At 41.6% G+C, this 15,924-nt stretch overlaps 1 protein-coding gene across 1 annotated transcript in view; it reads left to right on the top strand.

Annotated features, from left to right (window-relative positions):
- The window catches only part of PKD1L1 (polycystin 1 like 1, transient receptor potential channel interacting), a 291,862-nt gene that overhangs the window by 66,942 nt on the left and 208,996 nt on the right, over nt 1-15,924 (top strand). The window contains exons 7-11 of the mRNA XM_088445652.1: nt 2,659-2,898; nt 4,548-4,680; nt 10,920-11,126; nt 11,379-11,560; nt 15,204-15,425. Of these exons, the coding sequence (XP_088301778.1) occupies nt 2,659-2,898; nt 4,548-4,680; nt 10,920-11,126; nt 11,379-11,560; nt 15,204-15,425 (984 nt within the window). The remainder of the gene's footprint in view (nt 1-2,658; nt 2,899-4,547; nt 4,681-10,919; nt 11,127-11,378; nt 11,561-15,203; nt 15,426-15,924) is intronic.

Raw genomic sequence — 15,924 nt, forward strand, 5'->3', positions numbered from 1 at the left:
GAGCAGGGGCAGGCTGGCCGGGATTAAGTGCCGCGCCTGGCAGCACGCGCGGCTGCAGGGGGGGAGAAGAGGGAGCCGGCGGGCCGCGCGCGACCGGGCTGCTGGAGGCGCCCGGCGCGGGGACAGCGCGGCTATCGCTGCGGGCGGATGACTGGGCAAAGGGGGGTCGCGAGCCCGCGCTGCCCAAAACAGGTATGCGGGAAGGAGGTGGAGGGCGGGCGGGGCTGGACGCTGATAGTGGGTAAGCAAGATCAGCCAGGACAGAGGGGGGGGGGGGGGGGGGCTGAACGCCTGGGAAAAGACATGGTGAGAGACTGTAAATAGAAAAAGAATAGACAGGGAAGAAAGTGGGGAAAAAGGAAGTGATAGCAGGAAGATTGTAGTGTTGAGTGTCAGGGATGAAGAAAGGAATATTAAAGCATTAAATAATGAGATTCTGAAAAAACAATATCGCCGACAGAGATAACTATGAAATGCACTTAACTCTGAATTTGCAAGTCACAAAGAGGAAGTAGAAACTGCTTCCCCTTCTTTAAGTATGTGAGCTAAGCCCTCCCCACCAAATCTGTGATAGGCTGTTTTAACCAGCCTAGGCCTGTCAATCATAAAACAGATTGACATGAAAAACCCAATGAGCTTCTCTAACCCCCATATACCGAGTCTTATGTAGCATCAGGCATATGCTGCCTTCAGCTACCTTAAACAGTGTAGAGTAGAAAACATACGTAAAAAAAGGAAATGGGCAGCAAATTGGTAGTTGCTTGCAATGCCGAAGCAGGGTGTTGGCAAAAGGTGTGTCCAGGTTATAATGAAAGCAGGTGGCTGAGTTGCAGGGTATCCAGAACTCAGAAGATTCTATTATAGAATAGAAGACTATTCCTGAGCGCATGACTGAGCATGCACAGAAGAACAAACAGAAGGTATTGTTTTTGGAATCCCGATAACAATGAATTCTGTGACATCGCAGGGACAGCGCGTTACCACAACCGCTGTCCCTGCTATGGGAAGAGAAATTATAAGCTACAATCATGGAGATTACATTTTCTTATGGGTCCTTCCACTTACACTCCCCCTCCATAGCTATTTTAAAGTGACAAATGCAAATGTTTCTCTTAAAAGGATCAACTGCTAAATGTATAAAACATTGCAAGGTAAACCAGCAATTTAATCAGATAGACACATCAGACCCATTAAAATATATTCTATATGGCTGTATTTAAGTTAGATATTATCTATAACTGCTAATACTGTATGCATCATGAATTTAAATTAATTCCAGTGCAGTCAGCGTGAATACTTCATTTCATATTAGATATAGATGGTTTAGCAGCCTGTTATTTCCCAACACTACCTCTATGTAACACTGTATACAGTAGTCAAGAGAATCTTATCACCACATTACTACAGTTACAACTTGCATTGTTTAAACATCATCAACAACAATACATTGTATATGCCCCATCCTATCATTGGCAATCTAATAATTTACTGTACAATAATAAATTATTTATCTGACATAATCCAGCATGTGAGCAATAGTTTGGTGGGATAGCCTTCTCCAAAACAAACAACTGGCAGATATTAGTTAAATATAAGAAATAAATGGGTCAATAGATCGTTATTCTCTTATATTTTACTTACACAGCAATGTGTCTGCATGTTACAGTATATTGCATCCTGTCACAGCATCATTTTTCCTGTTACACTGGTCGGAGTGTGTTGGGAGAGTCAGTTGTGTCTCAGGTTTCCAGTATAAGGCATTCTACAACACCTCTACTAGTTCCTAATGCTCCCTCTGTCACTATGCTTCTTCCTGCAATACCTGCAGGCTGCAAATTTCTGTCACACACAGACCAATGACTTTGGGCCTGATGCAGAGATTTTTCCATAGCTGATATTTACACAGTTCGAGCAATTGTTTGCAATTGCGCATTTGCGAAAGCCGCACTGCGCACACGCAGCTATTGCATTACGAATATGGTCATACAGGGGAACCACTGGCAAAGTCAGTGACAAGCAGTGAGCATTTGTAGATGGTAACAGGGGGGTGGTTAGAAAAAAACAGGGGTGTCTGACCATTTAAACGCCGTAACATGGGCGTACATAAATTAGCCATTGCAATCTCCTTCACAGCATGAGAGCTCTCTGCGCGTCAGGAGAGATGTGTGTTTGCGGCTGGTCAGACTTGACTTACGTGTTGCGTGACTGCCTGATGTGCGTCAATGTTACAGATGTTTACGCTGTTGCACATCGTTGGACGGATATGAGAAGGCAGCAGTGGGCGTCCCTATGCCCGGTTAAGCTTTGGAAGGCATTAGCATATTTTAGCAACTGCGATCTGTGAGAGAATGCAGGTGTGATTGTATTAGCATAAATCTCGGAATCAGGCACTTTGTACATCCCCTGGTGTTGTGTATCCTTAGTATTAAATAAACCAGGTTACATTAGCAAAGACCTAAGTACTCTATATACTGTACCTTAGATAAGTATTCCGAATTAGCCTGTAATAGTGCCAGACTGAGCCACTGGAGTATTTTTTCTTGAAAAAATCTCAGCAAATTGCAGAGACTGACATTATGTTAAATAACCAATCAGCTAAACTAACACAGACATGTAGCTACATTTTGTTTAATGCATATTTTTCATTCTTTATCAAAGGTATAATGTGGTGGTTAAAGCTTCATATGGAGTCAGAACCTTTATCTCTGATGTCCACACAATATTTGTGCAGAGAAAGATAATTCCCAACCGCCTTGTCGCCAGTTCCTCTGTGTTAAAAAACTCCAGTGTGAGATTCCTTTGCAGAATAAATTCTGGGACAAATGTTAGTCACTTGTGGAACTTTGGAGATGGTACAGAGAGACTTGGAAAGGACAATGACACACATGTGTATACAAGGTAAGCTTATATTTGAATCCAATTGATCCTCTCATTCATGTGCTGAAATGAATCTTAGGCAAAAGAACCATGTCCTAATAAAGGGGATAGCTTGCTGCAGCTGGGCCTTGCAAGTTTTGTTGCTTCTTGGCAGGGCTATTTTTCAGGAAAAAGAGCTTCAGGAACTGGGGGTGGAGCTGGAGCTACTGGGGGTGGAGCTATAGAAAAACAATGATATACATTAGACACATTTATCTAATATATATATATATATTTATATATATATTTATATATATATATATATATATATATATATATTATAGAGAAACAAAGGCACTCAAAATGGACTTTTAAATAAAACTTATCTTATGGAAAATGCATTTTGGCCCAGGACATGAGAGGTTCAGGAACTGAGTTCCTGCTTGTTCCTGCTGAGGAATAGCACTGGTTCTTGGTAATTATTAATTAATACATTTAATTTTACTTAACAGATAGTCAGCCAATCTAAAGCAGTATCGGTTTTGGTTTTGGATTTCCAAAAGTTCTGTGGATTTAAAAAATTGCTAAAACAGCTAAAATCATGCAACTTATACCTGTTATTGTACCTATAGTATTAACATCAATAACATTAATTTCCAGTAATGTCAAGTCAATTTTGACCATCTGACAGCACCTGAAATCATGAGGGAAGGACTTAAATGCAATCCAAAAGTGAGATCTAGTATTTAGATCCATGTTCCAAACTTGGCGAGAAGATCAGAGTCTGGACTCAGTTCTACTCGGAACCCCAAAGTGATCCAAGTCAGGACTCGGTCAGGTGTGTTCGGTTATCAGAAAACCGAACTGCTCATCGCTAATTATTATATATGAATCTCATTTCCTGGTCCTTTGCAATGTGCTGGGGGAATTTGTTTGTTTTTTCTTGTCTAGATTATCCCATAGGGCCCTTACATGCACCTGTGCTGGACCAGTAATTGATTGAGGAACTTGCCATTCTGTGTATCACATTTTATCCTACAAGATTTTATCTAAAGCAGCACATCACCTCTGAAACTCACAGCCTCAAAATATCAGACTCTCTCCCACCCTCCAGAACTGAACAGACAAGAGCACCTCCACAGAGAGACCTCTCCAGATTTGACCCACATATAGGACATATTTTGGAACATACCTTCTACACATTTGATTGTGTCAGCAGTCCCACCAGTGCTTAGAATACCCTCTTTCCCTTTTCCTGGTACTTTTTGAAGAGCACCTTACTACCAGCTAATTCAAACCTCAACTGTTAAATCATGCTCACAACTGATCATCTCAAGCTTACCTTATTGTTGCTATTGCAATATTCCATTCTTTGTGTCTTGCAAGCACTACTCCCTCTTAAATTGTAAACCATTGTGTAGACCAAAGTGGGGCGAAATCTCCTGGTGTGGGGGGCTCCACTGACTACTACAGATACTAAGATGATTGATATTTGTTCAAATTACAATTATTTCTGGTCAAAGATACAATTTACCTATGGGGGTCGTCATTTGTCTTCTCCAATGATGTAGCCCCATGCGAAGTGGCCTTTTCAGCACAACCATTACACATTAAGCTACACATGTAACCAGCTGCACAGACTTTGAATTTAACCTGTAGATGACACTTTCACTCATTACTTCCAATTTCAGAGAAGGGGAATACACAGTGAATGTTTCAGTCTTCAACAATGTCAGCTTTGCCTACTTCACCAAGCAAATTTTTGTTGTAAAGGAGCCATGCCAGCCACCACCAGTAAAAAACATGGGACCACTGAAGTTACAGGTATAAGCAATGAAATAATCTATATTTTATTTTTGATAACATGGAAAATTAAATTGTTTTACTAGGCCTGTATACATTTTGGGATTTGATTAAATAATTTTACAAAATGTTATGCTGAAATCCAAATCACACTTTGCGTATTAACATTAAGGGCAGTATTCAATTAGCTGTGAAAACGGCCGTTTTTCACCAAAAAAATGGCGATATTTTCTAAAAAAAACAGGCGAAAACGTAACTGGCGAAAAAAAACTGGAGAAAAGTTTTAGCCATCCCAAAGCAGGCAAAAAAAATGCAAAATCCCTATTTTGGGCTAAAATTGTGGGGATTTCTTTCAGAACCCTTTGGACACCACCCTACTGATAAATTACTCCAAAAAGTTTTGTAAGTTGCGCACTTTGGCGAGAAACGTCCGCACAATTTTTGGTAAAAAAAAAAAAACACGTTGAAAATGGTTTTAATGTATTGGGTCTGATTTGTCGAGGGGCGGTATGGATGTGTGAAGTGTTTTAAACATTGCACGTGGTTGCAGCAGGCGTTTTTTTTTCAGTTTTTAAAATTGTGTTTTCATGACATGAAAATATACCTGCATGCATTTTAATGTACCCCCAGTTTACGTGGAACAGTAATTTCTTGGAAAAAAATAGCTTTTTCGGCAAAGTGCGCAACTTACAATTCTTTTTTAGGTAATTTATCATTAGGGGGGTTTCCAAAGGGTTCTGAAAGAAATCACCACAGTGTTAGCCAAAAATAAGGATTTTGCACTTTTTTTCGCCTGGTCTGGGATGGAGAAAACTTTTTTTCGCCAATTGCGTTTTCGCCTGTTTTTTGGCAAAAATATCGCCCTTTTTTTGGTGAAAAACTGATGTTTTCGACACTAATTGAATACAGCCCTAAGACTATAAAGGTCCGAAATGATAGAGTGGTCTGTAATTGTGTAGCCCCAAAAATAGGTTTTCAATTTGAATCCTGGCTAGTTCCAAGGGTTTGGGGTATTACAATATTATAAGATAGATTAATAAAATTATTGATGTCAAGTAAATAAGATATTTTATAAAATAAAAGAGAATATATAGTAATGATGCAACAGTTTACCATTGCTTTGTTAATTAGTATAGGATAAGTTAATGCTGTTAGTTATGTTGGGGTTAAATTGGTTCTGCAGAGCCATTACATACACATGTATAGAAGATGAATTGGAGAAGTCCTACCTTGCTTACCAAACAGGAGAAGACTCAGAGGGCTCGTACCTCTGACCTATTGGGAAAAGGCCTAGAATGGTGATACAAGAAAGAGGACCTGCACATCACTAAGATCCCCACCAAGCTACAGAAAAGAGAAATCATGTGAACTGGGTGTAGCTGAGAGATAGTGACAGTGAGTAAGTACCTAACCAAGAGCTGAAAGTGAGAAAAAACGGTGCACATGAAGTAAAACGGAAAACAGAATCAGCAGTGGAAGAAAGAGAGGGGTTAAGAATGGGATAAGTAGACTGGGGAGCGCAAGTAAACTAAAGTAGAAGAAGTACACTAGAAACACAAGAGGGTCTAAGCAATAGATTAAAGGGGACAGGAGAGATAGTGGAGTGAGAGGAGCTCTACAGGAGGTGAGTAAGTTGATAGGAAATGATAGTAAGGAACAGAGAAGAATAGAGACAATAATGCGGGAGAGAGGATAATCAGTTATGAGGAAATAAAAAAATCTAATGACTTTTTGAAATAAAGGATAAAGAGATAAAGATATGAGTAAAAGAGAAGCTTGTCAAGATGACACTGCAGCACTGCAGACACAAGACTACTGAAGCAACGCTGCAACAAAGGCTACTATGACAATGCCACAACAGTAGCACTGCAGGCAATGCCACAGTTCACATTCCCAAGGTGTTAACAGGGCAATATTAATGTATAGGCACACTGGGCAGCTGCCTAGGACCCTGTGATTCTAGGGGCCTTTGTGCAGCTGCGACTGGGCCGGGAAGCATCTATATGGATTGTGCAGCCGCTTGCTCTGTGAATAGGGCAGCAATGTGAGTGGCAGGCAGAGAAAGATGATCCCCGACCACTCTGATTGTGAATTACACACAGTCAGAGCAGCCAGACAGCAATTTCTACTTTTCAATTATCAATATTCAGACGCTTAGACAATTTAAAATTGTTTCTAAAAGTATGTATCTTCACATAAATGTATACAATGAGTGTAACTGCAGCTCCTACTGAGTAATCCTGTTTTACTCCCTTAAATATTCACCGGCTGATTATATCAACAAGGAGCGCATATATATGTTGTATTTAGTATTTTAATTTCTATATATACACATATACACTCAATTTGTTACTATAAAAGTGCACTTAATAGTAGTACAAAACATAAATAACAACAATGAAAAAACACAAAAAAAATTGAGATAAAAATCCACCTTTTCAGATAAATTATTATGCAGCTGATATAATTATTACAACATCTCCATCACTTTAGCCTTTTGTCTCCACAATACTTATTGCCAGGTTAGTTCTTTTGTCTCCAGTTTTGCTTTTACATGTAAAGCCCACAATCTCAGTTTTAAGCTCACCCGGTTTATTCCGTATATGTTAATTTCAGTCCAAGAGCAATGTCTTTTGTAATCTGCTCTTACCGCACCCGGTGCTCAGGCTTTGATCTCTGGGTGTCAGGTACTGATAGTACACGGCGCTGTCACTCCACTGAGAGAGGAATTATATCCATTTATACGGACCTCTTGCTGGTATAGCAGCATGCAGGGTACTGGAGTTCTCTGGCTGGTGGACAAGCGGCAGATGTGAATATAATATGGAGCAGCTGCACATCGGTGGAATAGTCCCTGGTCCTTTACGCATTTCTCCGCCGTGTAGGGTGGCGGTTTCTTCAGAAGGAAAAAAGAAGCCCAGCCAGAATCTATGCAGCAGTGCCGCCTGGAGCATCCGCTTCAGATGGTCACACTGCTGCCCTTACAGCTCACCAGAGCATCCTCAAGATGCTCTGGGCATTTCTGTAATCACTGCCGATTGTGACCATGCCCCTGTATGACGTCACATGGGGGCGTGGCCTGCACCAGGCCTGTGAATAATGTTATATATATCAAAATAGCCCTCGGCAGAATAGAGGTTCCCTGCCCCTGAGCTAGACTGAGCCATTTAAAGTTATTATTATAATGAAACATTTCCTTAATATCAATACAACGATATGACAATGATCCCAACTAGTTTCTCAGTGTTCTCCACTACCATACATTCTTAATCCATAGTATGCTAATTTATGTAAGAGATAATGTATTCCTAGTGCTATTTATAAGAAAGGGAAAAAAAGTTTGATGAAAATTTAGGACAAGTTCCATGAATAAGCTTCTTTTTCATAATTAATATTTTGTTGCTGTTTCCATCAAAGGAGTACAAAAGTTGTTCACACTGTAACTAAAGGTGCGTACACACTGGACGATTTTTTGCACGATTTGATGCATCGGAAGATAAATCATGCAAAATATGTGCATGACCTGCGGGTCGTCCATCGTATCTTCAGTTTTTACCTACAGCAGGTAAGATCTGCCAACCTCGTACACAACGCACTGGAAATTGTTAATTACACACAATAGATCGGTGGCCAGCTTGGACACTTTAGCACCGTTGGTCAACTTGGACACTTTAGCACCGTATCGTGTCCTGGAGTCCTAGGGGGCTGCAGGGGAGAGTCAAAGGGAAATTGTTAATGACCTTTAATCATGCTTGAAAACAAGCACTGAGTATCAGGATTAGAAAGTCAAATCTATCACTTCAACCCCTTAATAGCTGACCCTGAGTTTTTGATCTTTACTGTTATTCCTTAATTTTACCCCTTTCACACTACCAGCAAATAACCCGGGTTACTGTGCAGTGTGAAAGGGCCCAGTTGAAACAACCCGGGTCGACCCGGCATTTCAACTCTGGTAAACGAGCAGGGTTGAACACGAGTTCAACCCGGCTCGCGGTGCAGTATTAACAGGTAACCCAGGTTGAGGCGACCTGGGTCCCGTTCACTGCACAGGGAGAGCTGGCGCTTAGAGATGATCTCATCTCCAAGTGCCGGCTTTGCAGTGATGGTGGTGATGGGCCGTCTGTCTGAAAGGGGTCTCAGGCGGGTCACACCTGGGATGGATGCATGTAAAAAATCCCGGGAGCGACACGCCATTTAAGATGTGAAAGGGGTATTAGAGTGTTCAATAAGTCAGCTTTCTAAAACTGCCCTACCATGTAAGTAAAAGATAAGTAAGCCCTGGAGAACCAATTTACCCCCAGCATATCTAACATTATTAACTTTTCCTATAACATTTTCCTGTGAAATAATCATACAATAAGATGGTGATAATTCAGACCAAAATATGTAGCAAAAATAAATAAATTAAAAAACACGGTCTACCTGCTGCTTCCAGGATAAAGGTGCTGACTCTCATAAGTAGTAAACAATATAAAAATAGGATTTTTGGGTACTTATACTTACCATTGAATCCTTTTCTCTGAGTCAGGCTGGGGAACACTGGACTATGGGTTGTAGGTGGGAAGGCGTGGATTTGGCACTAACACTGAAATCTATAACTCCTCCCCTCTGCAACCCCTGACTTCAGTACAACTTCAAAAGTGCCTGGTAAGGAGAAGCAATACTCAGTGACACAGTCGCTTTGAAAATTAAAATTGACTTGACAGTCAATACGACCCAAAATCATAACTCATACTCAATACCGCTGAGCGTGAGGGAGGGTACGCAGTGTTCCCCAACCTGACTCAGAGAAAAGGATTCAACGGTAAGTACCCAAAAATCCTATATTTTCTTTCATCTGGGCTGGGGGACACTGGACCATGGGATGTTCAAAAGCCACCCCCATGGGAGGGAATGCTCAGATTGCCCAACTGGAGAACTGTACGCCCAAAATGGGCGTCCCCGGAGGCAAAAACATGAAACCTGTAGAACCGCACAAACGTGTGGACAGAGGACCAGGTAGCTGCACGACAAACCCGTTCAGCTGAGGCCCCGAGACGCGCCACCCAGGAGTCCGCCACGGCCCTATTGTGATGAGCCAACACCCTAGCTGGTGCCGGGTGCCCCGCCTCTGAGTAAGCCCTTGAAATCACTGAGCGGAGCCATTTTGCAATGGTGGGCGTCGTAGAGAACCAATAGAGAGTCCATCTTACGTATGATCGAAGTTCGGTCTTAATAAATGCATAGGGCCTGGACAACATGAAAAAGTGATAGATCCTCCTGGTCCCCTGAGGATTCTGAAGATGAGAAAACAGGAAAAACAATCTCCTGGTTTAAGTGGAAAGATGAAACCACTTTCGGGTTGAAAAGAAGGAACCGTCCTGAGCACAGCCCTATCGTCATGGAAAACAAGAAAAGGTGGTTTGCAGGACAAGGCCCCCAACTCAGAGACCCACCGAGCCGAGGCAATGGCCATAAGAAAAACCACTTTCAACGTTACGAACCGAAGGTCCACGGATTCCAAAGGTTCAAATGGAGCGTGCTTATGAGCCAATAGAACCAGGGGCAAATCACATGGTGCTACTGGTGGTTGAACCGGAGACTGTATTCGCAAGACCCCCTGTAAAAAAGTCTGCACCTCTGAGAGGAGAGCCAGACACTGCTGAAAGTAAATTGAAAGAGCCGAAATCTGTACCTTCAAAGATTGAAGCCGTAAGCCGGCCTCCAGACAGCCCTGCAGAAATGCTAAAAACCTTGGCAGGCGGAACTGGGCAGTATGTACTCCCCAATGCTCACACCACACAATATAGGCTTTCCAAACCCTGTGGTAGGTCTGCACAGAAAGCTGCTTCCGCGCCCGGAGCATGGTCCTGATGACTGAAGGGGAAAAACCCCTGGCCTTCAAGAGCCCGCTGACTGCCCGTACACTGGCTGCAGGGACCACTAACATCACAACTGAGTGGGCAAATTTAAAATTGTGATGTTTGGCCTGACATATCGAGCAGCCGATTGGTAAGTGTGTATAGTTTATCTAATTGGCCGCTCGGCCAGTGTGACGGCCACTCTGCATTTTAAGTGTGTACCCAGATAATGAAACTCACTTCAAATGTACCTTTTAAATGCTGAGAAAAATATATATATATGTATTGAGCTATAAGGTCTCTCACCACTGCCTATCATGAGAACTGTTTCTTGCCAATGTTATTGTAGATTCTAATAATATAATGTAAATGTATAAATGTACAGTATATTTTACCTTCAGCATGTTTTGCCTTTTGTAGATTCGAAGATATGAAGACTTACATCTTGGTGTGACATTTGAAGCTGCAATACTATGCAATATCTCTCTTGGACTTCAATACCACTGGTCTTTTGTGAAGTCAGATGGCAGTGTTATTCCCTTACCAGCTCAAGTTAACAATAGAAAACAAGCAATTATATTACCAGCATTTTCCCTAGATTATGGGAACTATACAGCTCTAGCTCGGGTATGTAAGCAATTCTTGTGCTGTTGTTTTATGGATTTCTAGTATACACAACTGCCCTATTAACAACTTGATGCAGATTTCTGGTTTATTAACTACTATATTAACTTGTATGTACTATGTGAAAGCACTAACGTACACAACTTGTGTACAAGTATACACAGCATAAGTGTTCACCTTTTTTCATCATCACAACAATTTACAAACAATTACATTTATGTTCAAAAAATAATTTTTTTATTGTCTGTCTTTTAGGTTCAAATAGTTGGAAATGTGGTGTATAGTAATTACACTGTGGCAGTGGAAATTCTCCCCAGTGATCCGGTGAGTGTCATAGCGGATGGCCATCATTTTTTTATAGACAAAGACACAGTGACATTCTTCAGGTTGAACGGTACAGCATCTTTTGACCCAGATTATCCTGGAGCTCATTTAAGGTAAAGTAGTTCATTAAGTTGTTAAAATAACATTTTCACTTTACACTTCCAGCACTTTATGTATCTACACATACAACCAGAGTCTGTCCACTGGGTCCACAGACCCTAAAAGCTTGAAATATATTTGGCTTGTAAGGATCATGGGCCTGATTCCCGATGGTTTACACACAGCTCCGATGTTTAACAATCGATTCAAGTGGATGTGCCGATCACTGACTGTGACAGCGGTCACAGGACCTGATTCATTAATGATCGCAACTGAACAGCGCTCGCAGTTGGCCAATTGTTGTGTACTGCGCATGCGTATGCATCGCAATGCGCATATACGAAGGCACCACTGCGATCACACTGACCACATAGAGCCATTGCAGAGTAATTGATAGGCAGTGAGCATTTGGGGGTGGTAATGGGGGGGTTTTCAGCGAAACGCAGGCGTGTCTGTCCATTTGAATCCTGTTGCATGGGCGTGTATAAATAACCTGAGCGATTGCATACGCAGCTTGTTACTGCATGCAACGAGGTTAGGGCTGCTGTAATTCTGTGTGAAAGGCCGATGGTACTCGATGTTACTGATGTTTATGGAGGTTTGCAAAGTATTACAGATGTGAGAGAGCGGCAGTGGGGGGCAGTTGGCGTCTCTATGTTGTCACTGTGACAGCATTGGGATTGCAATCATTAGCATATTTTTGCAGCAGACCTGTGTGCGATTATGGAGCTGCGATCGTAATAGCGATCTTTAATGAATCAAGCCCACAGTCCACCTTAAGCTGCAGCATGATTGGGGGTGGGGAAGGGGCGGTGATGGCCAGTGTTCTTGAAAACGGGTGTGCCCCCTAAGTTTCCTGCTCCTGGCAGAGTGAAAACACCAGCCATCCGGCATCATTTGAGGGTTACTCAGATGGCCGATGTTTTCGCAGATGATCTGATGCTTTTTCCTCGGATGCAGAAGGTGTCTCTTTACATAAGACACCTCCTACAGCATTAGCATTTTAACATACAGCAGATATGTCCAAAGGCGCAGCCCAGTGTTTGTTATCACTCCAAGTTAAGTGTATACACTTTATAAGGAATATAATGCATCAAAGCAGATTTTTTTCCATAATCCATAGTTCAGAAGACCTCTGTATATAATTAAAACTACATAACTAGCAATATGAAATATGTCAACAATATATACTGTATCAGCCCCATAAGGAAGCTTTAGGGATAATGGCCCTCATTCAGAGCCGTTCGCTATTTGCGGTCGTTCGTTTAAAAACAAGGGGTGGCTATTCAAATGATCCGTACGCACATTGCAGTCTGTTCACACCTCTAAGCCTGAACGAACGAGCAAAACATACGCTCGTTTATTTGTTAAAAACGCCCCCTGGCCGCTCGCACCATACGTCATGTCCGCTATTTATTAGATTAATCGAGTACATCGACCAGCGTATGAACTGCTCGCTATTCTTGTGGTTGGTGTTTGCTACCACAAATTTGCGAGCAGTTCTGGCTATAAAATAACCAAGTGACGTGGTCATTGACGCTGCTGTTTTAAATATACACACCCATAAAACGCCCGTTTTGACCTTTAAGCACGCCTGCTTTCGGATCTCCACTCCCCATTTTCAAGCACCTTCCCCTGTTACCACCCACATACGCCTCATTCTGTCACTCAAAATAGCAGGCACTCGCTATATAGCGTACAAACGATTTTCGGCCGCACTGACTGGTTCGCGCATGCGTACTAAAAAGCGTACGCATGCGCAGATGTGCAAACATCGCTCGGAACGAGCGTACTGCCGCTAACGAGCGGCTCTGAATGAGGGCCAATGTATTTACCCAAGTAATCAATGTAAGGTATCAAGTTTTATTTGTAAATAATGTACTTGGAAAATCATACCATGTTTAGCAAAATCAATCCCATATCTCTGCTATGTTGCATAATATAAACTATATGTAGAACCCATTACTAGGATATGGAGGATCTGTCCAGCCTTTAGACTGTCAAGCGGCAGATTACCTGAAAAGGTTGTTGGTGTAGCTTTACTGTTTCTGTGTTTTCTTTCTGTAATATTTTAAAGAACCAGTTTTGTTATACAGTATATATGTCTGTATTTCAAATTTTTGATCGCAATATTAATTCACAATGCATTGTGACTTTTTGTCATATTAAATCATATGTAATGTTTTGTATTTGTATTCTTAAATAATTTTATTATTTTATTATTATGTCTGATAAGCTTGGTTTTTACAGTTCTACATTTTTGCAGGGAATTATGTGCTTTATGGTAGCTAAATTAGGTTGTGATTTCAGGGAGTAACCAAAGACTAATGCTGGGTACACACCTGGGATGACATATCTGCTGACCCAGGAGCCAGCATACTGAACGGCCGATTGGTACAGGCGGTTGACGGGTCAACCGTACACATAGCCAGATGTGCCGATATATCTGCAAGATATATTAGCATTGGCTTGCTGCAGGGCAGATGCAATATGTCTGTCAATGATGTCATTCACATTCATATTGTCTGTGCACACCCACCGATGCACTATGCGATTTGTCATTCTTCAGCTTTTTGAACAACATATTTTGCGTAGTGGGCCTGATTCAGATGTGGATGCAATTACGATATTCACGCACATTAAATGATTGGTATCCATTGCGTATGTGTGTAAGCCACACTGCGCACGCGCAATGATTAAATTACGATTATGCCCACACAGAAGATTAATTCGTGAGTGATAGGTAGTCAGCAATTGGAGGAGGTAATGGGGGTGTCTAGAAAAACAGGTGTGTCAGGTAGTTTAAACACTGTTTTTTGATTGTCCATAAATTAACTTTGTTCTTTCTCGCAGCAAGAGAGCCCTCTCTGTGTCTGGAGACCTGTTATGTCTGCTGCAGCTTAGGCTTGCTCAGACGGTTGATGGCCGCCTGATCTGCATTCCATGTTTCTGGTTTTGTGTGTGAGTGGCGGACGTGAGATGCTTTCAGTGGGCGTTTCTCTAAGCACTGGATGGCGAGTGACTCATTAGCATATATTAGCAAATGTAATGACAATCACAATGTTGACATAAATCACAATGTCAATAGTTTTGATGTTGATATTTTTGAAATGTTGACAGGCAACATGTTGACATCCTCACAATATTGACATGTTTCCAATGCTGGCATGTGAAATCCTGGCATTGTGAGAATGTCAACATTAGAATTAGGGTTAGGCATTAGGAGGAGGATAGGATTAGGTCCTAGGGGGAAGGGTTTGGCACTAGTGGGAGGATTACGGCTAGGGGCAGAATACTCACTGGGATGCCGCTCCGTCAGATGTGGAAATGCTCCACCTGTGACCGCCGGGACCCAGAAGCCACTGCTGGAGCCACTGCAGCTATCGGGACAAGGTAACAGACCGCTAAACCACAAGGGACTGTTTGTCAACATTCTATCGTGGTAACATTTCAGCAGTGTCAACGTGATAAATGTCGACAAGCTAAGATTGTTAACATACTGCATGTTGACATTTCAACCATGTTGAGATTCTCATATCAAAAAAATGAATGTCGACATGATGAATATTGACCTGGTAAACCACACCCTACATTTATTATGTGTTTAATTTATTATTATTCTGTATTAATCAGGTTTTAATTCAATTATATTTCAAGGTTCCATTGGAATTGTGTTCCAGCGACTGCACATGAAAATGCATGCTTCCACTCCAATGCGCTTAACCCTCTTCAGAACAGTGATGACATAATCTCATTTCCAACTGCTGCGCTCAACGATAAATATGACCAGTTTCATTTTACTTTAAGTGTGTCCAATGGAAATCGCAAATCCTCAAATGCTGAAACATTTTTGTCCATCAGTCCCAACAAAAACTTTAGGTATGTGTCCTATATAATAGACTTTCATTGCTGTCTTTTATGACAATCTGAGTGGAGGAAAATGTTTTACACAATTCATTTATTCTTGCTACTCTGAATTAATGGTTCTACTGTTGTAGCTACAAGTCTCATTACAAATGTTTGTGTTAATAGTTGATGTAAGAGGGGCGCTATTTATATTTATTAGATTGACCAATGGTGGAGCAAGAATAAATGCGGTTTCAAACATAAAAAAAAAACTGAACACCAATGCTCATATACTGTACAACAGATGTAATATTGGAATCTGGTACAATTTAGCTGTAGAGTTTGCGGGGTCTATTTAGTAAAGCCATAAACCGCTTGACTCCAGCATTTTAGCTGGAAAAAGCTATACATTTTGTTTCTCCATATGTAGGAAAAAATGCAGAGATTATAGTGATGATGGACAGGGCCGTAGCTAGGGTAGTGTGGCCGGTGCCATCGCACAGGGCACCACAGGGCAGAGGGCGCTGTTTGG

Source organism: Taudactylus pleione, unplaced genomic scaffold (assembly GCF_031769625.1).
Source record: "Taudactylus pleione unplaced genomic scaffold, aTauple2 ptg000386l, whole genome shotgun sequence".
Classification (NCBI taxonomy): domain Eukaryota; kingdom Metazoa; phylum Chordata; class Amphibia; order Anura; family Myobatrachidae; genus Taudactylus; species Taudactylus pleione.